Here is a 26,626-nt window from a genome sequence, read left to right as displayed (position 1 = left end):
GTCCCTGTGCCCAAGAACACAAAGGCATCCTGCCTAAATGACTACAGACCTTTAGCACTCACGTCCGTAGCCATGAAGTGCTTTGAAAGGCTGGTAATGGCTCACATCAACACCATTATCCCAGTAAACCTAGACCCACTCCAATTTGCATACCGCCCAAACAGATCCACAGATGATGCAATCTCTATTGCACTCCACACTGCCCTTTCCCACCTGGACAAAAGGAACACCTATGTGAGAATGCTATTCATTGACTACAGCTCAGCGTTCAACACCATAGTACCCTTAAAGCGCATCACTAAGCTAAGGAACCTGGGACTAAACACCTCCCTCTGCAACTGGATCCTGGACTTCCTGACAGGCCACCCCCAGGTGGTGAGGGTAGGTAGCAACACATCTGCCACGCTGATCCTCAACACTGGAGCTCCCCAGGGGTGTTGTTTTCGAAATTATAGTTTCCGGATTTAACCATATTAATGACCTAAGGCTCGTATTTCTGTGTGTTATTATATTACAATTAAATCTATGATTTGATAGCGGAGTCTGACTGAGTGGTGGTAGGCAGCAGCAGGCTCGTAAGTTTTCATTCAAACAGAACGTTCCTGCATTTGCCAGCAGCTCTTCACTGTGCTTCAAGCATTGCGCTGTTTATGACTTCAAGCCTATCAACTCCTGAGATTAGCCTCGCAATATTATAGTACCTATTAGGACATCCAATAGTCAAAGGTATATGAAATGCAAATGGTATAGAGAGAAATAGTCCTATAATAACTACAACCTAAAACTTCTTAGCTGGGAATATTGAAGACTCATGTTAAAAGGAACTTCCAGCTTTCATATGTTCTGAGCAACTTTTACTTTACCAACACTTAGTTTTTGAATTATTTAAACCAAAATGAACATGTTTCCTTATTTATTTGAGATAAGATATGTATATTATTAGTAGATTTGGATAGAAATCACTCTGACGTTTCTAAAACTGTTCATTGAATCATGTCTGTGAGTATAACAGAACTTATATAGCAGGCAAAACCCAGAGGACCAACCATTCAGATTTTGTTTTTTAGGTCACTATTTTCAATGGGTCTCATTGGGAAAACAGATTTCTAAGGGACCTTCTTGCAGTTCCCACCGCTTCCACTGGATGTCACCAGTCTTTAGAAATTGGTTGAGGTTTTTCCTTTGTGTAATGAAGTGTACTGTTAGATAGAGGCGCGTGACCAGAAAGGTAGCGTCAGTTTGTTTTCTTCCTGTATTGAACACAGATCATCCCATCTTCAATTGTATTGATTATTTACTTTAAAAAATACCTAAAGTTGTATTACAAAAGTAGTTTGAAATGTTTGGCAAAATTTACAGGTAACTTTTGAGATATTTTGTAGTCATGTTGAGCAAGTTGGAACCGGTGTATTTCTGGATCAAATGCGCCAAATAAATGGACATTTTGGATATATATCGACGGAATTAATCTAACAAAAGAACCATTTGTGATGTTTATAGGACATATTGGAGTGCCAACAAAAGAAGCTCGTCAAAGGTAAGGCATGATTTATATTTTTATTTCGCGCCTGCAGGTTTGAAATTTGTTTTCTCTCTTTGTTTACGGAGGTGCTACCCTCAGATAATAGCATCCTTTGCTTTTGCCGAAAAGCCTTTTTGAAATCTGACATGTTGGCTTTATTCACAACACGTGTAGCTTTAATTTGGTATCTTACATGTGTGATTTCATGAAAGTTAGATTTTTATAGTAATTTATTTGAATTTGGCGTTCTGCATTTTCACTGGCTATTGGCTAGGTGGGTTAACTGATTTACCTAGTTAAATAAAGGTTACACACACCGACCAACAAGCTATTTTGTTGGCATTTACATTTGTCCCCATTACCAGTTAAACATAATCAAAACCAATTTCTTTCACATACTTGCTGTGCTGTTTCGTTGTTCATTTGTTCAGTCGTTTCAGTCTCAACCAGGATTTCTATGTAACACCGTGTCAAAAAGATACAAATAACACTATTTGATATGTCAAATAAGCTTGTTGACCAATCAGGACCTGAATATGACTGCACGTCACATAATAATTTAACGCATTCATACATTTTTAAAGCTGTCTCGCGCACTTACAGTGCTGGTCAAAAATAAAAGCTAACTAGCTCATGGATGCAAACAATGTTCTTCCCCAAAAACATAGCAAAATGACAATCTGTTTCAGTAGCTAGCTAACTATATAGCTAGGTGTCATCTAAAATAACCCTAATTTATAAGACAGTTTTTATTTGATTAACCTGTTTGGGATAGGGGGCAGCATTTTCATGTTTGGATGTAAAGCTTGCCCAGAGTAAACCTCCTGCTACTCAGGCCCAGAAGCTAATATATGCATATTATTAGTAGTATTGGATAGAAAACACTCTGACGTTTCTAAAACTGTTTGAATGATGTCTGTGAGTATAACAGAACTCATATGGCAGGCGAAAACCTGAGAAAAATCCAACCAGGAAGTGGGAAATCTGAGGTTTGTAGTTTTTCAACTCATTACCTATCAAATATACAGTGTCTATGGGGTCATATTGCACTTCCTAAGGCTTCCACTAGATGTCAACAGTCTTTAGAACGTTGTTTGAGGCTTCTACTGTGAAGGAGGGGGGAATGAGAGCTGATTGAGTCAGGGGTCTGGCAGAGTGGCATGAGCTGATCACGCGCGCACACGTGAGAGCAACCTGCGTTCCTTTGCAATTCTAAAGACAAAGGAATTCCCCGGTTGGAATATTATTGAAGATTTATGTTAAAAACATCCTAAAGATTGATTCTATACATCGTTTGACATGTTTCTATGAACTGTAATATCACTTTTTGAACTTTTCGTCTGAACTTTCGCCTGGACTTGCCCGCGCCTCGTGAGTTTGGATTTGTTTACCAAACTATCATCGAAGGTAAGTGAATATTTATAACACTATATCTGACTTTTACTGACTCCACAACATGGCGGATATCTGCATGGCTTGTTTTTGTGTCTGAGCGCCGTACTCAGATTATTGCATGGTTTGGTTTTCCGTAAAGCTTTTTTGAAATCTGACACAGCGGTTGCATTAAGAAGAAGTATATCTATAATTCTTAGCATAATAGTTGTATCTTTTATCAAAGTTTATCATTAGTATTTCTGTAAATTGATGTGGCTCTCTGAAAATTCACCAGATGTTTTCGAGGCACAACATTACTGACCATAAAGCGCCAATGTAAACTGAGATTTTTGGATATAAATATGAACTTTATCGAACAAAACATACATGTATTGTGTAACATGAAGTCCTATGAGTGCCATCTGATGAAGATCATCAAATGTTAGTGATTAATTTTCTCTATTTCTGCTTTTTGTGACTCCTCTCTTTGGCTGGCAAATGACAGTGTGTTTTTGTGACTAGGCTCTGACCTAATATAAAAAGATAGTGTGCTTTCGCTGTAAAGCCTTTTTGAAATCGGACACGATGAGTAGATTAACAAGAAGTTTCTTTAATTTGGTGTATTGCACTTGTGAATGTATGAAAGTTACATATTTCTAAAAAATATTTTTGAATTTCCGCTAGCGGTACCCCTAGCCATAAGAAGTTTTAATGGTCGGACCCATCTATGTGAAGCTTGCCACAATAAGAATTAGCCACAATAGCGGTCTTTGCGGTTAGCCTTCAAAATAAGTATATCATTAACAGTGATGCAAATGAATACAAATAGTAGAATTATGCCATAATTGAATAGATCATGCTAAACGAGGTTGGAATGTTGTTATATAAAATCAACAAAAGACAATTTGTTAATTTTACAGAAATCTGTTGAAATCACACTGGATGTATTATACTTTAGAATTGCATTGGGGGTGTACTTATTTCACTGTAGAGCCTTACCTATGACATGGGGTATCAGTCTACTCAGTGACACCAAGAGAACATTAGAGTCGGAGCTCTTATTGCGGGACTCTGAAACAACTGTGAATTGAGCCCCATTTATTGTCAACCTATGTGTATTGGGGTGGCAGGGTAGCCTAGTGGTTAGAGCGTTGGACTAGTAACCGCAAGGTTGCAAGTTCAAACCCCCGAGCTGACAAGGTACAAATCTGTCGTTCTGCCCCTGAACAGGCAGTTAACCTAGGCCGTCATTGAAAATAAGAATTTGTTCTTAACTGACTTGCCTAGTTAAATAAAGATAAAAAAATTGAACACTATTCCAGAGGAAAAACAATACTGCGTGGATGTTTTGGAGTCTGATAACTCGGAGGAGGACATCGGAAAAAATGTATTGGGTATTGAGTAGACTGATACCCCATGTCTTTGATCCCCAATCCTTAGGTAAAGCTGTATAGTGCAATATGAATGTCAATACACGCAATAGGCTGACTGGTGAGGTGATTTCACACAGTCGCAGTCCCGCGATAAGAGCTACAACGCTAATATTTGCGTAAACTCTTCACAGTTGTGTTCTGTGGGTGTCACCGAGTAGACTGATACCCGTTTCATTGCTTCACATTCAAACCCTGTTTAACATGATCTAGTCTACATATGGCATTATTCCACCAATTGTAACCTTTTGCATCACTTTCAAAGAGGTACTTTTATTTTGAAGGCAAACCGGCAAATTCAACTATTGTGGCTAGCTTCACAACACATAACCCGGTCCGGTTGAGCCGCATTAGCCAGATGAAGCTAGCTGACTGCATATAACGTTAGCTTTGGGCAACAGGGTTAAGTAGCTGAAGTTCAATTTCAATAAGCAAACAAGTGGCTACCTAGCTAATACTTACTCAACATCTGAAAAATAGCGCACCTGGTAGTGCGTACCATTGCTCGACCAGTCGCGAATGCCAACATCACCAACAACAGAGAAAAGTTGATTGTCAAGGGCATTGAATTCCATTATCTTGGCGTAAATGGATTTCGCCTTTGAGTTCTCTCACTGAAACATTCTTACTCTTTCAAATGACTGCTCGACTTGTTGGCTGTTCGATCCACACAGCAGACACTGTGGGCTATGTTCTCACCACACACAGTCAATCTTCTGTGTTGCATTTGAGTATATGCAATGACCCCGTGCACAATTGACATAAATAAACGAGTCTTAAGAAGACAGTGATAATAATTGCAATGAGCCCAACAATTAACATAAATACAGGAGTCTTGTATAGGAGTCTATAGTGTTTCTCCTGTTGGAGAACACAACCAAGTCGACGACTGTCGGATTTTAAATTAACAAAAAATATGTTGGTTGGTGACTAAACTACGTAAGGTGTTATCGTGTGCAATGGGCGAACCGAGTCTGCAGACACACGATGCATACAACAGCAGAACAACGTGTAGTGTTTTTACAAGAGTAGGTAACACTGAAAGTAGGTAATTATAGACAAGCTATTAGCAAGTTACAGACCAACCAGGACATTTCCCCCCATTCCGAAGTCCCCACATCATGCATTGAGCTAAAAGTTAACTTACCTTGCAGTCGCTATAAAGTAGTAGGTGGTGGTCACGAAGATGATTCAAGAGATTTGAAGTGTTGCCCCCTTTCACAGCGATTTGTTTTTTACATGTTCTGCAGACAGGGTGACCATCTTCGATTAGGTTTTCCTCCACCAAAATACTGAAAGATATCAAGAGCGCTGTCACTACCTCCATCATGTTTTCACACAAAACAAAACCCACGCTGCATGCTGCGCCTGTGTCAGACTGTTGCCAACTTTGGTTGATGCTGGACATTATTTACCGTGAGTTTTTCAAATTTTTAATAATAATTACAATTTGAAACGGTAATACTAACCGTCTGGATTTTACTATGGTTTATCGTGAAACCAACCAGTAATCGTTTCATCCCTAATATAGACATTTCAAATGTTATGTCACTGCTATTTAAAAAGTGCTGTAAAAACGTGAAAATAAATAAACTGATAAATATAGGTTATATTTACAATGGTGTTTGTGCTGGTTGCCATTTTCTTGTGGCAACAGGTCACACATCTTGCTGCTGTGGTGACACACTGTGGCAGTGTTTCTGCTGCACTAATTTAACTGTGGCGCTGTGCCACGGCAAAATCATTGCTGCCACGGCCAAAAAATTGGAAACGCTCTTTGAAGATGCTAGAACAGTCCACATTGTAACAATGTGCGCTGACAGTCGGGAAGCAAGTTCAGGGAGGGAGTGTTAAAACCTTTTGCGACTAGGGGGCAGTATCTTCATTTGTGGAAAAATAACGTTCCCGTAGTAAACGGGATATTTTGTCAGGACAAGAGGCTAGAATATGCATATAATTGACAGCTTAGGATAGAAAACACTCTAAATTTTCCAAAACTGTAAAAATATTGTCTGTGAGTATAACAGAACTGATATTGCAGGCGAAAGCTTGAGAAAAATCCAATCCGGAAGTGCCTCATGTTTTGAAAGCGCTGCGTTCCAATGCGTCCCTATTGAGCAGTGAATGGGCTATCAACCAGATTACTTTTTCTCCGTATTCCCCAAGGTGTCTACAGCATTGTGACGTAGTTTTACGCATTTATGTTGAAGAATACCCGTAAGCGGCTACATTGCGCAAGTGGTCACCTGATGCTCTCAGAGTGATTCTCGCGTAAAATACAGAGGTAGCCATTATTCCAATCGGTCCTACTGAAAAACCAATTGTCCCGGTGGATATATTATGGAATAGATATTTGAAAAACACCTTGAGGATTGATTATAAACAATGTTTGCCATGTTTCTGTCGATATTATGGAGCTAATTTTGAATATTTTTCAGCGTTTTCGTGACTGCAATTTCCGGGCGATTTCTCAGCCAAACGTGAAGAACAAACGGAGCTATTTCGCCTACAAAAATAATATTTTTGGAAAAAAGGAACATTGGCTATCTAACTGGGAGTCTCGTGAGTGAAAACATCCGAAGCTCATCAAAGGTAAACGATTTAATTTGATTGCTTTTCTGATTTCCGTGACCAAGTTACCTGCTGCTAGCTGGACAAAATGCTATGCTAGGCTATCGATAAACTTACACAAATGCTTGTCTGGCTTTGGCTGTAAAGCATATTTTGAAAATCTGAGATGACAGGGTGATTAACAAAAGGCTAAGCTGTGTCTCAATATATTTCACTTGTGATTTTCATGAATAAGAATATTTTCTATGAATATTTATGTCAGTCGATGATTACGCTCCCTCATGCGGGATGGGGAGTCACTAGAGGTTAATAAAATAAAAGGAACGTGATACAAAACAAGAAACATGAACAACGAACAGACATGAAACTGAAACAATAATGCCTGGGGAAGGAACTAAAGAGAGTGACATATATAGGGCAGGTAATCAGGGAAGTGATGGAGTCCAGGTGAGTCTGATGAAGCGCAGGTGCGTGTAACGATGGTGACAGGTGTGCCCCATAACGAGCAGCCTGGTGACCTAGAGGCCGGAGAGGGTGCACACGTGTGATACACATATACTTTTCCTCTGCAAACAAACAAGTAATGAATAGAAACAATAGTTTATCTATTTACTAGGTCGGCTTGTTGTTTGTTCTATGTAAGAAATATTCCTCTCGAGGCGCATTCAAGTTGAGTGCCAAAGGGGACACTTGCACTCTGACAAGCAAATGCACAACAATTCTTGCAATAATGCTTAAAACGGCAGTTTTAATGGCCTTTGTTAAAAAGAGGACGATCCCAGTTTTCTCTTCCTACTTTATTTCTCAACTCCTAAATACTGTGTGTTCAAAATTTACCATTTTAAACCTAGAGTTTTAGCAGCTTCATGGTTAAGCATGTTACTGTTCAGCAATTCACCATGAGTGCATAGGGGAGAATAGGGCTAAATGCAACACGGGTCACTTGTAGAGTAACTTGGGGTAAAATGCTACCCTACCTCAAACATTTTTGGGGGGAGTGACGTAACATTTTTTGATGAGTAGTGGAAATCAGGGAAAGTGTTGGGGGAAAAAATGGTGTGGAAGTGGTTTCTGTGAGAAGTACAGCATGCTACCCCAAATGGCGGATTACCTCAAGTTACCCTAACAAGAAGGCCTACATTATATTCAGTGTGTTTATGGGACATAAAATTCCTCATTAGGATGCTAACTAGTTAAAAGACTACATTGGGGATCTAGCTAATGGTTAGCCCAATAGGGTCAATGCAGATGGGTAACCCCATGCTTCAGCCTATTTATTTACAGCCACTATGCTGCATCAGATGGGCTACGGGTGATAATGCTTATTGCTAATAGCATACCTGATGATATGGACCATGCATAGGCTATATGTCTCTTATATGGTCAAACATTTGGTACGTCTCTCTCGCTCTCTCTCTCTCTTTGCTGTAATGGGCCAATTAGCACTAACGTGATGGATGGGCCACGCAATGAGCAGATCCAATGGAGAGAAAAGTTGATACGAAGAAGGGAGGTGGTGTAATAAAGTGCTGGCCATTTAAACCGGTGCCCAGGAAGTGGGGATGAAATTAACTGGTCTGTAATATCCTGTGACCTGTTTGCATTACCAGTCAGAGACCAAGGGTGTGTTCGTAAATTCTCTCTGGCTATTTACTCCGATTTCAGAGCTGTGCCACAGTGCAGAATAACTGATGAATTTACGAACACTCAACACCTGTTGAATATGACCGGTGTCAGTAAAATTACCGCTGTCAATTGTTGCCAGCAGCACAGATACAGTCACCAATGCTCTGGATAACATGAAAACAGCCTAACCAGCTCTGCTAGGACGAATAGAATGGCCAGAGTGGGGTATTCTCTCATTTGTGTCTGGAAGTAGCAAGCTAGCCAACGTTAGTCAGTTAGCTTGGGTGCTTGACTGTTGTTGTAAGGTCAGAATGCTCAGATCAACCCTACTCCTCAGCCAGAGAGTCCATTGTGTGCTCTGAACGCTTCGAGAGCGAAACGCTTCAAATTTATGAACCGGCAATCTGACAACGCTCTGAATTTACGAACGACCCAGAGTGCACTCTGACACAATGCACCTTAAAAGTATGTGCCCAAAATTGCACCCTATTCTCTGTATAGTGCACTACTTTTTTCCTATAGTGTTCTACTTTTTGTACAAAGTAGTATTGTATAAAGAGAATAGGGTACCGTTTGGGACACAGACTAAGATTATGTTTACCGTAATTCTATGGTGGCTGTACATGTGTGATCATATTGCTGGAATCAAGATGAACAAAGCAGGAAATCCGGGAATCCTCCAACCATGATTTTTGGAAAACCTTAAAAAGTTAACCTAATCTCAGATTAAGGAGCAAGACCTGTTGCCATGGCTAAAACCAAAGCAGTGGGCGGTTATTTCTGCTAGCAGTAATCAAAACATTTCTGCTAACCCATCTCATTTCATTAGAGTTATTCAGAGCTTAATGCTGCTGAGTGACCTGTAGTGTTTATTAAAAAAGCTACTGTTTACCACTCAGTCATTGGACCTGGGATGGAGGGAAGAGGTTAGAGGGAAGGGAGGATGAACGAGAACAGGAATGGAAGAAGAGAAACGGAGAGAGTAAATACTCAAGGTTAGGCTAAATGCATTACCTAACCTTCCCTGTTGTTCTCACATAATAGTGGACAATGACACTTGGATTGAATTACATTTATGCTGTCTGGGACTATATGGCGCAGGATGATGACTTAAGCGACGTCCTGAGTGTCTGTGGACACAATGGCCCCCAACAGTGTTGTGCTGAAAGAACAATGGCCTCCATCAGTGTTGTGCTGGAGGAACAATGGCCCCCATCAGTGTTGTGCTGAAAGAACAATGGCCCCCACCAGTGTTGTGCTGAAAGAACAATGGCCTTAATCAGTATTGTGCTGAAAGAACAATGGCCTCCATCAGTGTTGTGCTGGAGGAACAATGGCCTCCATCAGTGTTGTGCTGAAAGAACAATGGCCTCCATCAGTGTTGTGCTGAAAGAACAATGGCCTCCATCAGTGTTGTGCTGAAAGAACAATGGCCTCCATCAGTGTTGTGCTGGAGGAACAATGGCCTCCATCAGTGTTGTGCTGAAAGAACAATGGCCCCCATCAGTGTTGTGCTGGAGGAACGATGGCCTCCATCAGTGTTGTGCTGGAGGAACAATGGCCCCCATCAGTGTTGTGCTGGAGGAACAATGGCCCCCATCAGTGTTGTGCTGGAGGAACAATGGCCCCCATCAGTGTTGTGCTGAAAGAACAATGGCCTCCATCAGTGTTGTGCTGAAAGAACAATGGCCTCCATCAGTGTTGTGCTGGAGGAACAATGGCCCCCATCAGTGTTGTGCTGAAAGAACAATGGCCTCCATCAGGGTTGTGCTGGAGGAACAATGGCCCCCATCAGTGTTGTGCTGGAGGAACAATGGCCCCTATCAGTGTTGTGCTGGAGGAACAATGGCCTCCATCAGTGTTGTGCCGGAGGAACAATGGCCTCCATCAGTGTTGTGCCGGAGGAACAATGGCCTCCATCAGTGTTGTGCCGGAGGAACAATGGCCCCCATCAGTGTTGTGCCGGAGGAACAATGGCCCCCATCAGTGCCTGGGATCCCTGTCATAGTCTGTCCTTCTCGGGACAAGAACAAGATGACCCGTCAGAGCGAGTGTGAGATACAGATTGTGTAAACTCCTGGTCATAAACATTGTCTAATGAGTGTTCTCTCTCTCTCTCGCTCTCGCTCTCTCTTTCCCCACGCTCTCGCCCTCTTTCCTCCCCCTCACTCTCTCTCTCTCTCTCTTTCCCCTACCCTCTTTCTCTCCCCTTATCTCTCTCTCCCCTTATCTCTCTCTCTCTCCTAGGTCTCTAGGGTTGACGGATGAGTAGATTGTAGAAGAACAGGGAGGATTGGGGTTAACAGTCAGACACAGGTAAGATCAACACATGTCCTCTTGTTTATCCCTACAGGTGTCGTTATAGGTCCTGCGAGTGTAGTATCTGTTGTCTAAGGGTTATGTATAGTTGTACTGCAAGTATTTGGGATTGTGTGTCTCTGTTTAGGCTATATGGTTTGTGTGGGTGTGTTTTAAATGTATGTTTATATTTTAATGCACTTTCCAATGTTTATAAGCATCTGTGTGTGTGTGTGTGTGTGTTTTTGAAACAGAGTGAGAGAGAAGTATGTCTGTTTGTATATAAACAAGCGTTTGTGTGGGTGTAATGTACGGAATGTGCCAGGAGTGTTAAGCCGATCTTAAGGCTTGTCCATGACTCTTCTCTCTCCCTGGTCTAGACTGATGTTATCAAAGCAGAGTGGTGTTGCCCCTGGCTACTACCACTATCTGAATGTAGCCTTGTGTTGCCCCTGGCTACTACCACTGTCTGAATGTAGCTTTGTCTTTACAGTTCCACCCTGACAACCCAGTCACAACCATGATCACAGGTAGAGGAAGACATCCCCTGTATCTACAGCCCTTAAACACCTGTATAACGCTAATATAATGCGGTTTTAACATTAGTGTAATGCTATTGTGAGAACGCTGGCTAATGTTACCTCATCACGGTTCCAGATCGTTTAACCTGTCATAAACACATAAACATCCAAACCCTGGAGCCTTCAGTTTAATGCCCCCCTTTTTCTGATCAACTGCTTTTCATTACACAATTATTCATCCCATGATGCTTTGCTCACCTGATATTCCTCAGGGCGCTATCTTTACAGTCTATGTGCTTTGATTTGTTTATTGAAAAACATGTGGGGGTAGAAAGGGTATAGTTAAGTCATACACCATGACATTTAAAAAAAAAAGTGGAATTAAATTGAGTGCATATACAGTTGAAGTCGGAAGTTTACATACACCTTAGCCAAATACATTTAAACTCAGTTTCACAATTCCTGACATTTAAACCTAGTAAAAATTCCCTGTTTTAGGTCAGTTAAGATTACCACTTTATTTTAAGAATGTGAAATGTCATAGTAGAGAATGATTTATTTCAGCTTTTATTTCTTTCATCACATTCCCAGTGGTTCAGTTTACACTAGAGGTCGACCGATTAATCGGCATAGCCGATTAATTAGGGCTGATTTAAAGTTTTCTTAACAATCGGTAATCTGCATTTTTGGACACCGATTATGGCCGATTACATTGCACTCCACGTGGAGACTGCGTGGCAGGCTGACTACCTGTTACGCGAGTGCAGCAAGGAGCCACTTACTTAATGTCTCTGGAGCGGGAACCTTCACCGCCGACCCCGGACCAGAGGACGCCACTGGACTGATGTTGGAGTCTGGAGTGAGTGGCTCCTCTGGACTGGAGGGAGACTCTGGCGGATCCGGACTGGAGGGAGACTCTGGCGGATCCGGACTGGAGGGAGACTCTGGCGGATCCGGACTGGAGGGAGACTCTGGCGGATCCGGACTGGAGGGAGACTCTGGCGGATCCGGACTGGAGGGAGACTCTGGCGGATCCGGACTGGAGGGAGACTCTGGCGGATCCGGACTGGAGGGAGACTCTGGCGGATCCGGACTACGGCCCGTCGTGGTAGGTTTCCGCCTGCGGCCCGTCGTGGTAGGTTCCGGTCTGCGGCCCGTCGTGGTAGGTTCCGGTCTGCGGCCCGTCGTGGTAGGTTCCGGTCTGCGGCCCGTCGTGGTAGGTTCCGGTCTGCGGCCCGTCGTGGTAGGTTCCGGTCTGCGGCCCGTCGTGGTAGGTTCCGGTCTGCGGCCCGTCGTGGTAGGTTCCGGTCTGCGGCCCGTCGTGGTAGGTTCCGGTCTGCGGCCCGTCGTGGTAGGTTCCGGTCTGCGGTCCGTCGTGGTAGGTTCCGGTCTGCGGCCCGTCGTGGTAGGTTCCGGTCTGCGGCCCGTCGTAGGAGGTGCCGGTCTGTAGACTGTCGCCCGACGCTCTGGACTGGGTACTGTCGCCCGACGCTCTGGACTGGCGAGGCCCACTGTAGGCCTGGTGCATGGTGCCGGCACTGGTGGTACCGGGCTGAGGACACACACCTCATGGCAAGTGCGGGGAGGAGGAACAGGGCGCACTGGACTGCCGAGGCGCACTATAGGCCTGGTGCGTGGTGCCGGCACTGGTGGTACCGGGCTGGGGACATGCACCTCAGGGCGAGTGCGGGGAGGAAGAACAGGGCATACAGGGCTCTGGAGATGCACAGGAAGCCTGGTGCGTGGTGTTGGCACTGGTGGTACTGGGCTGGGGACACGCACCTCAGGGCGAGTGCGGGGAGCAGGCACAGGACGTACTGGGCTGTGGAGGCGTACTGGAGGTCTGGAGTGTAGAGCTGACACAACCCGTCCTGGCTGGATGGTTATACTTGCCCTGCAAAGGCAGGGCGCTGGCACAGGACGCACAGGGCTGTGCAGACTCACAGTATGCAGAGCCGGCGCAGGATATCCTGGTCCAAGGAGGTACACTGGAGACTAGGAGCGCTGAGCCGGCACCCTCCTTCCTGGCTGGATGCTCATTCTAGCCAGGCCAAAGCAATGAGCTGGAATAGAGCGCACCGGGCTAGAAATGCGCACTGGAGACACCAGTTACACGCTCCCCACAGTAAGCACGAGGAGTTGGCTCAGGTCTCCTACCTGACTTAGCCAATCTCCTCGTGTGCCTCCCCCCAAAAAATCTTGGGGCTGCCTCTCGGGCTTCCGTGCTAGCCGTGTACCCTTATATCGTCAACGTTCCTCCATTCTCCTGTATCCCTCCTCGCACTGTTCCATAGAATCCCACGCGGGCTCTGGTACTCTCCCTGGATCGATCACCTCTCTATCTCCTCCCAGGTTGTTACCCACTCATCCTTCTCCCGGGTCCATTCTTCCACAAAGCGCTGTTCCTCCCTTTCACGCTGCTTGGTCCTTGTTTGGTGGGTCATTCTGTCACGTTCGTTGTACGGAGACCAAGGCGCAGCAGCGTAAGGTGAATAAATACTTTTTAATGAAGATGAAGAACACTTAACAAACTATACAAAACAACAAACCGAACATGACGCTATATAATACTGGTGCAGACACAGGCAACTAGACACAGGCAACTAGACACAGGCAACTAGACACAGGCAACTAGACATAGACAATGACCCAAGAAATAACCCAAAGAATATGGCTGCCTAAATATGGTTCCCAATCAGAGACAACGATAAACAGCTGCCTCTAATTGAGAACCAATCTAGGCAACCAGAGACATGTAAATACCTAGACTAGTGAACACCCATAGATACAAAAGCCCTAGACAGGAACAAAAGACACATCACCCATGTCACACCCTGACCTAACCAAAATAATAAAGAAAACAAAGAATACTAAGGTCAGGGCGTGACAAACAGTTTGGGCCAACAGGCTCGTTACGAACTGTGTGAATACCATTTCTTCCTAACAAAGACTGTCATTAATTTGCCAGAATTGTACATAATTATGAAATAACATTGAAGGTTGTTCAATGTAACAGCAATATTTAGACTTAGGCATGCCACCTGTTAGATAAAATACGGAACGGTTCTGTATTTCACTGAAATAATAAACGTTTTGTTTTCGAAATGACAGTTTCCGGATTTAACCATATTAATGACCTAAGGCTCATATTTCTGTGTGTTATTATATTACAATTAAATCTATGATTTGATAGCGGAGTCTGACTGAGTGGTGGTAGGCAGCAGCAGGCTCGTAAGTTTTCATCCAAACAGAATGTTCCTGCATTTGCCAGCAGCTCTTCACTGTGCTTCAAGTATTGCGCTGTTTATGACTTCAAGCCTATCAACTCCCGAGGTTAGCCTGGCAATATTATAGTGCCTATAAGAACATCCAATAGTCAAAGGTATATGAAATACAAATGGTATAGAGGGAAATAGTCCTATAATTCCTATTATAACTACAACCTTAAACTTCTTACCTGGGAATATTGAAGACTCATGTTAAAAGGAACCATTCATATGTTCTCATGTTCTGAGCAAGGAACTTAAACGATAGCTTTTTACATGGTAAATATTGTACTTTTACTTTCTTCTCCAACACTTTGTTTTTGCATTATTTAAACCAAATTGAACATGCTTCATTATTTATTTGAGACTAAATTGATTTTATTGATATACTATATTGAGTTAAAATAAAGTGTTCATTCAGTATTGTTGTAATTGTCATTATTATAAATATATATATATATATATATATATATATATATATATATATATATATATATATATATATATATATATATATATATATATATATATATACAGTGCCTTGCGAAAGTATTCGGCCCCCTTGAACTTTGCGACCTTTTGCCACATTTCAGGCTTCAAACATAAAGATATAAAACTGTATTTTTGTGAAGAATCAACAACAAGTTGGACACAATCATGAAGTGGAACGACATTTATTGGATATTTCAAACTTTTTTAACAAATCAAAAACTGAAAAATTGGGCGTGCAAAATTATTCAGCCCCCTTAAGTTAATACTTTGTAGCGCCACCTTTTGCTGCGATTACAGCTGTAAGTCGCTTGGGGTATGTCTCTATCAGTTTTGCACATCGAGAGACTGACATTTTTTCCCATTCCTCCTTGCAAAACAGCTCGAGCTCAGTGAGGTTGGATGGAGAGCATTTGTGAACAGCAGTTTTCAGTTCTTTCCACAGATTCTCGATTGGATTCAGGTCTGGACTTTGACTTGGCCATTCTAACACCTGGATATGTTTATTTTTTAACCATTCCATTTTTTAACCATTCCATCTCCTATATCTCTATCATCTCGTATCTATCATCTCCTGTCTCTATCATCTCCTGTCTCTCTATCATCTCCTGTCTCTCTATCATCTCCTGTCTCTCATCTCCTGTCTCTCTTTCATCTCATATCTCTCTATCATCTCCTGTTTCTCTTCCATCTCATATCTATCTATCATCTCCTGTCTCTCTAGCATCTCTTATCTCTCTATCATCTCCTATCTCTCTATCACGTCCTATCTATCAATCATCTCCTATCTATCATCTCATAGCTCTCTATCATCTCCTATCAATCATCTCCTATCTATCATCTCCTATCTATCATCTCCTATCTCTCTATCATCTCCTATCTGTAATCTATCTTATTTCCTATCTATCATCTCATATCATCCAGCTTTCATCTTCTATCTCTCTATCATCTTCTATCTCTCTGTCATCTCCTATCTCTCTATCATCTCCTATCTCTCTATCATCTCCTGTCTCTCTATCATCTCCTATCTCTCTGTCATCTCCTGTCTCTCTTTCATCTCCTGTCTCTCTGTCATCTCCTGTCTCTCATCTCCTGTCTCTCTTTCATCTCATATCTCTCTTTCATCTCCTGTTTCTCTTCCATCTCATATCTCTCTATCATCTATCCATCGTCTCTTATCTCTCTATCATCTCTTATCTCTCTATCATCTCCTATCTCTCTATCATCTCCTCTCTATCATCTCCTATCTCTCTATCATGTCCTATCTATCAATCATCTCCTATCTATCATATCATAGCTCCCTATCATCTCCTGTCTCTCTTTCATCTCATATCTCTCTATCATCTCCTGTTTCTCTTCCATCTCATATCTATCTATCATCTCCTGTCTCTCTAGCATCTCTTATCTCTCTATCATCTCCTATCTCTCTATCACGTCCTATCTATCAATCATCTCCTATCTATCATCTCATAGCTCTCTATCATCTCCTATCAATCATCTCCTATCTATCATCTCCTATCTATCATCTCCTATCTCTCTATCATCTCCTATCTGTAATCTATCTTATTTCCTATCTATCATCTCATATCATCCAGCTTTCATCTTCTATCTCTCTATCATCTTCTATCTCTCTGTCATCTCCTATCTCTCTATCATCTCCTATCTCTCTATCATCTCCTGTCTCTCTATCATCTCCTATCTCTCTGTCATCTCCTGTCTCTCTTTCATCTCCTGTCTCTCTTTCATCTCCTGTCTCTCTTTCATCTCCTGTCTCTCTTTCATCTCCTGTCTCTCTATCATGTCCTGTCTCTCTATCATCTCCTATCTCTCTATCATGTCCTGTCTCTCTATCATGTCCTGTCTCTCTATCATCTCCTATCTCTCTATCATCTCCTATCTCTCTATCATCTCCTATCTCTCGATCATCTCATATCATCTATGTTTCATCTCCCGTCTCTCTTTCATCTCCTGTCTCTCTATCATCTCATATCTCTCTATCATCTCCTATCTATCATATCCTATCTCATCTATCTATCATTTCCTATCTATCATCTCCTGTCTCTCTATCATCTGCTATCTATCATCTCATATCATCTATCTTTCATCTTCTATCTCTCTCTCATCTCCTATCTCTTTCTTCTTCTGTCTCTCTTTCATCTCCTGTCTCTTTCTTCTACTGTCTCTCTTTCATCTCCTCTCTTTCTTCTTCTGTCTCTATCTTCTTCTGTCTCTCTTTCATCTCCTGTCTCTCTTTCATCTCCTGTCTCTCTATCTTCTTCTGTCTCTCTGTCATCTCCGGTCTCTCTTTCTTCTTCTGTCTCTATCTTCTTCTGTCTCTCTTTCATCTCCTGTCTCTCTTTCATCTCCTGTCTCTCTATCATCTCCTGTCTCTCTTTCATCTCCTGTCTCTCTATCATCTCCTGTCTCTCTTTCATCTCCTGTCTCTCTTTCATCTCATATCTCTTTCATCTCCTGTCTCTCTATCATCTCCTGTCTCTCTATCATCTCCTGTCTCTCCATCATCTCCCGTCTCTCTTTCATCTCCTGTCTCTCTATCTTCTTCTGTCTCTCTGTCATCTCCTGTCTCTCTATCATCTCCCGTCTCTCTTTCATCTCCTGTCTCTCTGTCATCTCCTGTCTCTCATCTCCTGTCTCTCTTTCATCTCATATCTCTCTTTCATCTCCTGTTTCTCTTCCATCTCATATCTCTCTATCATCTATCCATCGTCTCTTATCTCTCTATCATCTCTTATCTCTCTATCATCTCCTATCTCTCTATCATCTCCTCTCTATCATCTCCTATCTCTCTATCATGTCCTATCTATCAATCATCTCCTATCTATCATATCATAGCTCCCTATCATCTCCTGTCTCTCTTTCATCTCATATCTCTCTATCATCTCCTGTTTCTCTTCCATCTCATATCTATCTATCATCTCCTGTCTCTCTAGCATCTCTTATCTCTCTATCATCTCCTATCTCTCTATCACGTCCTATCTATCAATCATCTCCTATCTATCATCTCATAGCTCTCTATCATCTCCTATATCTCTATCATCTCATGTCTATCATCTCCTATCTCTCTATCATCTCCTGTCTCTCTTTCATCTCCTGTCTCTCTTTCATCTCATATCTCTCTATCATCTCCTATCTCTCTATCATCTCCTATCTATCATCTCCTATCTATCATCTCCTATCTCTTTATCATCTCCTATCTCTCATCTATCTTATTTCCTATCATCTCATATCATCCAGCTTTCATCTTCTATCTCTCTATCATCTTCTATCTCTCTATCATCTCCTATCTCTCTATCATCTCCTATCTCTCTATCATCTCCTGTCTCTCTATCATCTCCTATCTCTCTGTCATCTCCTGTCTCTCTATCATCTCCTGTCTCTCTATCATCTCCTATCTCTCTATCATCTCCCATCTCTCTATCATCTCCTACCTCTCTATTATCTCATATCATCTATCTTTCATCTCCTGTCTCTCTTTCATCTCCTGTCTCTCTATCATCTCCTGTCTCTCTATCATCTCCTATCTATCATATCCTATCTCATCTATCTATCATTTCCTATCTATCATCTTATGTCTCTCTATCATCTGCTATCTATCATCTCATATCATCTATCTTTCATCTTCTATCTCTCTCTCATCTCCTATCTCTTTCTTCTTCTGTCTCTCTTTCATCTCCTGTCTCTTTCTTCTACTGTCTCTCTTTCATCTCCTCTCTTTCTTCTTCTGTCTCTCTTTCATCTCCTGTCTCTCTTTCATCTCCTGTCTCTCTATCATCTCCTATCTCTCTATCATCTCCTATCTCTCTATCATCTGCTATCTATCTATCATCTCATATCTATCATCTCCTATCTCTCTATCATCTCCTGTCTCTCTATCATCTCCTGTCTCTCTATCATCTCCTGTCTCTCTTTCATCTCCTGTTTCTCTGTCATCTCCTGTCTCTCATCTCCTGTCTCTCTTTCATCTCATATCTCTCTTTCATCTCCTGTTTCTCTTCCATCTCATATCTCTCTATCATCTATCCATCGTCTCTTATCTCTCTATCATCTCTTATCTCTCTATCATCTCCTATCTCTCTATCATCTCCTGTCTATCATCTCCTATCTCTCTATCATGTCCTATCTATCAATCATCTCCTATCTATCATATCATAGCTCTCTATCATCTCCTATCTATCATCTCCTATCTATCATCTCCTATCTCTCTATGATCTCAAAGCTCTCCATCATCTCCTATATTTCTATCATCTCGTATCTATCATCTCCTGTCTCTATCATCTCCTGTCTCTCTATCATCTCCTGTCTCTCTATCATCTCCTGTCTCTCATCTCCTGTCTCTCTTTCATCTCATATCTCTCTATCATCTCCTGTTTCTCTTCCATCTCATATCTATCTATCATCTCCTGTCTCTCTAGCATCTCTTATCTCTCTATCATCTCCTATCTCTCTATCTATCAATCATCTCCTATCTATCATCTCATAGCTCTCTATCATCTCCTATCAATCATCTCCTATCTATCATCTCCTATCTATCATCTCCTATCTCTCTATCATCTCCTATCTGTAATCTATCTTATTTCCTATCTATCATCTCATATCATCCAGCTTTCATCTTCTATCTCTCTATCATCTTCTATCTCTCTGTCATCTCCTATCTCTCTATCATCTCCTATCTCTCTATCATCTCCTGTCTCTCTATCATCTCCTGTCTCTCTATCATCTCCTATCTCTCTATCATCTCCCATCTCTCTATCATCTCCTACCTCTCTATTATCTCATATCATCTATCTTTCATCTCCTGTCTCTCTTTCATCTCCTGTCTCTCTATCATCTCCTGTCTCTCTATCATCTCCTATCTATCATATCCTATCTCATCTATCTATCATTTCCTATCTATCATCTTCTGTCTCTCTATCATCTGCTATCTATCATCTCATATCATCTATCTTTCATCTTCTATCTCTCTCTCATCTCCTATCTCTTTCTTCTTCTGTCTCTCTTTCATCTCCTGTCTCTTTCTTCTACTGTCTCTCTTTCATCTCCTCTCTTTCTTCTTCTGTCTCTCTTTCATCTCCTGTCTCTCTTTCATCTCCTGTCTCTCTATCATCTCCTATCTCTCTATCATCTCCTATCTCTCTATCATCTGCTATCTATCTATCATCTCATATCTATCATCTCCTATCTCTCTATCATCTCCTGTCTCTCTATCATCTCCTGTCTCTCTATCATCTCCTGTCTCTCTTTCATCTCCTGTTTCTCTGTCATCTCCTGTCTCTCATCTCCTGTCTCTCTTTCATCTCATATCTCTCTTTCATCTCCTGTTTCTCTTCCATCTCATATCTCTCTATCATCTATCCATCGTCTCTTATCTCTCTATCATCTCTTATCTCTCTATCATCTCCTATCTCTCTATCATCTCCTGTCTATCATCTCCTATCTCTCTATCATGTCCTATCTATCAATCATCTCCTATCTATCATATCATAGCTCTCTATCATCTCCTATCTATCATCTCCTATCTATCATCTCCTATCTCTCTATGATCTCAAAGCTCTCCATCATCTCCTATATTTCTATCATCTCGTATCTATCATCTCCTGTCTCTATCATCTCCTGTCTCTCTATCATCTCCTGTCTCTCATCTCCTGTCTCTCTTTCATCTCATATCTCTCTATCATCTCCTGTTTCTCTTCCATCTCATATCTATCTATCATCTCCTGTCTCTCTAGCATCTCTTATCTCTCTATCATCTCCTATCTCTCTATCACGTCCTATCTATCAATCATCTCATCTCTATCATCTCCTATCTCTCTATCATCTCCTATCTATCATCTCCTATCTATCATCTCCTATCTCTCTATCATCTCCTATCTCTCATCTATCTTATTTCCTATCTATCATCTCATATCATCCAGCTTTCATCTTCTATCTCTCTATCATCTTCTATCTCTCTGTCATCTCCTATCTCTCTATCATCTCCTATCTCTCTATCATCTCCTGTCTCTCTATCATCTCCTATCTCTCTGTCATCTCCTGTCTCTCTATCATCTCCTGTCTCTCTATCATCTCCTATCTCTCTATCATCTCCCATCTCTCTATCATTTCCTATTTCTCTATCATCTCATATCATCTATCTTTCATCTCCCGTCTCTCTTTCATCTCCTGTCTCTCTATCATCTCCTGTCTCTTTCATCTCATATCTCTCTATCATTTCCTATCTATCATCTCCTGTCTCTCTATCATCTGCTATCTATCATCTCATATCATCTATCTTTCATCTTCTATCTCTCTCTCATCTCCTATCTCTTTCTTCTTCTGTCTCTCTTTCATCTCCTGTCTCTTTCTTCTCCTGTCTCTCTTTCATCTCCTCTCTTTCTTCTTCTGTCTCTCTATCTTCTTCTGTCTCTCTTTCATCTCCTGTCTCTCTTTCATCTCCTGTCTCTCTATCTTCTTCTGTCTCTCTATCATCCCCTGTCGCTCTTTCATCTCCTGTCTCTCTATCATCCCCTGTCTCTCTTTCATCTCCTGTCTCTCTTTCATCTCATATCTCTTTCATCTCCTGTCTCTCTATCATCCCCTGTCTCTCTTTCATCTCCGGTCTCTCTTTCATCTCATATCTCTTTCATCTCCTGTCTCTCTTTCATCTCCTGTCTCTCTTTCATCTCATATCTCTTTCATCTCCTGTCTCTCTATCATCTCCTGTCTCTCTATCATCTCCTGTCTCTCCATCATCTCCCGTCTCTCTTTCATCTCCTGTCTCTCTATCTTCTTCTGTCTCTCTGTCATCTCCTGTCTCTCTATCATCTCCCGTCTCTCTTTCATCTCCTGTCTCTCTGTCATCTCCTGTCTCTCATCTCCTGTCTCTCTTTCATCTCATATCTCTCTTTCATCTCCTGTTTCTCTTCCATCTCATATCTCTCTATCATCTATCCATCGTCTCTTATCTCTCTATCATCTCTTATCTCTCTATCATCTCCTATCTCTCTATCATCTCCTCTCTATCATCTCCTATCTCTCTATCATGTCCTATCTATCAATCATCTCCTATCTATCATATCATAGCTCCCTATCATCTCCTGTCTCTCTTTCATCTCATATCTCTCTATCATCTCCTGTTTCTCTTCCATCTCATATCTATCTATCATCTCCTGTCTCTCTAGCATCTCTTATCTCTCTATCATCTCCTATCTCTCTATCACGTCCTATCTATCAATCATCTCCTATCTATCATCTCATAGCTCTCTATCATCTCCTATCAATCATCTCCTATCTATCATCTCCTATCTATCATCTCCTATCTCTCTATCATCTCCTATCTGTAATCTATCTTATTTCCTATCTATCATCTCATATCATCCAGCTTTCATCTTCTATCTCTCTATCATCTTCTATCTCTCTGTCATCTCCTATCTCTCTATCATCTCCTATCTCTCTATCATCTCCTGTCTCTCTATCATCTCCTATCTCTCTGTCATCTCCTGTCTCTCTTTCATCTCCTGTCTCTCTTTCATCTCCTGTCTCTCTTTCATCTCCTGTCTCTCTTTCATCTCCTGTCTCTCTATCATGTCCTGTCTCTCTATCATCTCCTATCTCTCTATCATGTCCTGTCTCTCTATCATGTCCTGTCTCTCTATCATCTCCTATCTCTCTATCATCTCCTATCTCTCTATCATCTCCTATCTCTCGATCATCTCATATCATCTATGTTTCATCTCCCGTCTCTCTTTCATCTCCTGTCTCTCTATCATCTCATATCTCTCTATCATCTCCTATCTATCATATCCTATCTCATCTATCTATCATTTCCTATCTATCATCTCCTGTCTCTCTATCATCTGCTATCTATCATCTCATATCATCTATCTTTCATCTTCTATCTCTCTCTCATCTCCTATCTCTTTCTTCTTCTGTCTCTCTTTCATCTCCTGTCTCTTTCTTCTACTGTCTCTCTTTCATCTCCTCTCTTTCTTCTTCTGTCTCTATCTTCTTCTGTCTCTCTTTCATCTCCTGTCTCTCTTTCATCTCCTGTCTCTCTATCTTCTTCTGTCTCTCTGTCATCTCCGGTCTCTCTTTCTTCTTCTGTCTCTATCTTCTTCTGTCTCTCTTTCATCTCCTGTCTCTCTTTCATCTCCTGTCTCTCTATCATCTCCTGTCTCTCTTTCATCTCCTGTCTCTCTATCATCTCCTGTCTCTCTTTCATCTCCTGTCTCTCTTTCATCTCATATCTCTTTCATCTCCTGTCTCTCTATCATCTCCTGTCTCTCTATCATCTCCTGTCTCTCCATCATCTCCCGTCTCTCTTTCATCTCCTGTCTCTCTATCTTCTTCTGTCTCTCTGTCATCTCCTGTCTCTCTATCATCTCCCGTCTCTCTTTCATCTCCTGTCTCTCTGTCATCTCCTGTCTCTCATCTCCTGTCTCTCTTTCATCTCATATCTCTCTTTCATCTCCTGTTTCTCTTCCATCTCATATCTCTCTATCATCTATCCATCGTCTCTTATCTCTCTATCATCTCTTATCTCTCTATCATCTCCTATCTCTCTATCATCTCCTCTCTATCATCTCCTATCTCTCTATCATGTCCTATCTATCAATCATCTCCTATCTATCATATCATAGCTCCCTATCATCTCCTGTCTCTCTTTCATCTCATATCTCTCTATCATCTCCTGTTTCTCTTCCATCTCATATCTATCTATCATCTCCTGTCTCTCTAGCATCTCTTATCTCTCTATCATCTCCTATCTCTCTATCACGTCCTATCTATCAATCATCTCCTATCTATCATCTCATAGCTCTCTATCATCTCCTATATCTCTATCATCTCATGTCTATCATCTCCTATCTCTCTATCATCTCCTGTCTCTCTTTCATCTCCTGTCTCTCTTTCATCTCATATCTCTCTATCATCTCCTATCTCTCTATCATCTCCTATCTATCATCTCCTATCTATCATCTCCTATCTCTTTATCATCTCCTATCTCTCATCTATCTTATTTCCTATCATCTCATATCATCCAGCTTTCATCTTCTATCTCTCTATCATCTTCTATCTCTCTATCATCTCCTATCTCTCTATCATCTCCTATCTCTCTATCATCTCCTGTCTCTCTATCATCTCCTATCTCTCTGTCATCTCCTGTCTCTCTATCATCTCCTGTCTCTCTATCATCTCCTATCTCTCTATCATCTCCCATCTCTCTATCATCTCCTACCTCTCTATTATCTCATATCATCTATCTTTCATCTCCTGTCTCTCTTTCATCTCCTGTCTCTCTATCATCTCCTGTCTCTCTATCATCTCCTATCTATCATATCCTATCTCATCTATCTATCATTTCCTATCTATCATCTTATGTCTCTCTATCATCTGCTATCTATCATCTCATATCATCTATCTTTCATCTTCTATCTCTCTCTCATCTCCTATCTCTTTCTTCTTCTGTCTCTCTTTCATCTCCTGTCTCTTTCTTCTACTGTCTCTCTTTCATCTCCTCTCTTTCTTCTTCTGTCTCTCTTTCATCTCCTGTCTCTCTTTCATCTCCTGTCTCTCTATCATCTCCTATCTCTCTATCATCTCCTATCTCTCTATCATCTGCTATCTATCTATCATCTCATATCTATCATCTCCTATCTCTCTATCATCTCCTGTCTCTCTATCATCTCCTGTCTCTCTATCATCTCCTGTCTCTCTTTCATCTCCTGTTTCTCTGTCATCTCCTGTCTCTCATCTCCTGTCTCTCTTTCATCTCATATCTCTCTTTCATCTCCTGTTTCTCTTCCATCTCATATCTCTCTATCATCTATCCATCGTCTCTTATCTCTCTATCATCTCTTATCTCTCTATCATCTCCTATCTCTCTATCATCTCCTGTCTATCATCTCCTATCTCTCTATCATGTCCTATCTATCAATCATCTCCTATCTATCATATCATAGCTCTCTATCATCTCCTATCTATCATCTCCTATCTATCATCTCCTATCTCTCTATGATCTCAAAGCTCTCCATCATCTCCTATATTTCTATCATCTCGTATCTATCATCTCCTGTCTCTATCATCTCCTGTCTCTCTATCATCTCCTGTCTCTCTATCATCTCCTGTCTCTCATCTCCTGTCTCTCTTTCATCTCATATCTCTCTATCATCTCCTGTTTCTCTTCCATCTCATATCTATCTATCATCTCCTGTCTCTCTAGCATCTCTTATCTCTCTATCATCTCCTATCTCTCTATCTATCAATCATCTCCTATCTATCATCTCATAGCTCTCTATCATCTCCTATCAATCATCTCCTATCTATCATCTCCTATCTATCATCTCCTATCTCTCTATCATCTCCTATCTGTAATCTATCTTATTTCCTATCTATCATCTCATATCATCCAGCTTTCATCTTCTATCTCTCTATCATCTTCTATCTCTCTGTCATCTCCTATCTCTCTATCATCTCCTATCTCTCTATCATCTCCTGTCTCTCTATCATCTCCTGTCTCTCTATCATCTCCTATCTCTCTATCATCTCCCATCTCTCTATCATCTCCTACCTCTCTATTATCTCATATCATCTATCTTTCATCTCCTGTCTCTCTTTCATCTCCTGTCTCTCTATCATCTCCTGTCTCTCTATCATCTCCTATCTATCATATCCTATCTCATCTATCTATCATTTCCTATCTATCATCTTCTGTCTCTCTATCATCTGCTATCTATCATCTCATATCATCTATCTTTCATCTTCTATCTCTCTCTCATCTCCTATCTCTTTCTTCTTCTGTCTCTCTTTCATCTCCTGTCTCTTTCTTCTACTGTCTCTCTTTCATCTCCTCTCTTTCTTCTTCTGTCTCTCTTTCATCTCCTGTCTCTCTTTCATCTCCTGTCTCTCTATCATCTCCTATCTCTCTATCATCTCCTATCTCTCTATCATCTGCTATCTATCTATCATCTCATATCTATCATCTCCTATCTCTCTATCATCTCCTGTCTCTCTATCATCTCCTGTCTCTCTATCATCTCCTGTCTCTCTTTCATCTCCTGTTTCTCTGTCATCTCCTGTCTCTCATCTCCTGTCTCTCTTTCATCTCATATCTCTCTTTCATCTCCTGTTTCTCTTCCATCTCATATCTCTCTATCATCTATCCATCGTCTCTTATCTCTCTATCATCTCTTATCTCTCTATCATCTCCTATCTCTCTATCATCTCCTGTCTATCATCTCCTATCTCTCTATCATGTCCTATCTATCAATCATCTCCTATCTATCATATCATAGCTCTCTATCATCTCCTATCTATCATCTCCTATCTATCATCTCCTATCTCTCTATGATCTCAAAGCTCTCCATCATCTCCTATATTTCTATCATCTCGTATCTATCATCTCCTGTCTCTATCATCTCCTGTCTCTCTATCATCTCCTGTCTCTCATCTCCTGTCTCTCTTTCATCTCATATCTCTCTATCATCTCCTGTTTCTCTTCCATCTCATATCTATCTATCATCTCCTGTCTCTCTA

General features: G+C 41.4%; 1 protein-coding gene across 4 annotated transcripts in view; it reads left to right on the top strand.

The window, feature by feature from the left end:
- The window catches only part of LOC139373730 (protein PALS2-like), an 86,559-nt gene that overhangs the window by 18,466 nt on the left and 41,467 nt on the right, over positions 1-26,626 (top strand). For 2 of the 4 annotated variants that reach the window (XM_071114641.1, XM_071114643.1), the window contains exons 2-3: positions 10,771-10,839; positions 11,315-11,351. In XM_071114641.1, coding sequence (XP_070970742.1) covers positions 11,342-11,351 — 10 coding nt within the window. In that variant the 5' untranslated portion in view covers positions 10,771-10,839; positions 11,315-11,341. The remainder of the gene's footprint in view (positions 1-10,770; positions 10,840-11,314; positions 11,352-26,626) is intronic. The other 2 variants (XM_071114642.1, XM_071114644.1) reach the window with 1 other exon arrangement.

The sequence above is a fragment of the Oncorhynchus clarkii genome, chromosome 18, assembly GCF_045791955.1.
Source record: "Oncorhynchus clarkii lewisi isolate Uvic-CL-2024 chromosome 18, UVic_Ocla_1.0, whole genome shotgun sequence".
Classification (NCBI taxonomy): Eukaryota; Metazoa; Chordata; class Actinopteri; order Salmoniformes; family Salmonidae; genus Oncorhynchus; species Oncorhynchus clarkii.
This window is presented reverse-complemented; position numbering and strand designations above follow the sequence as displayed.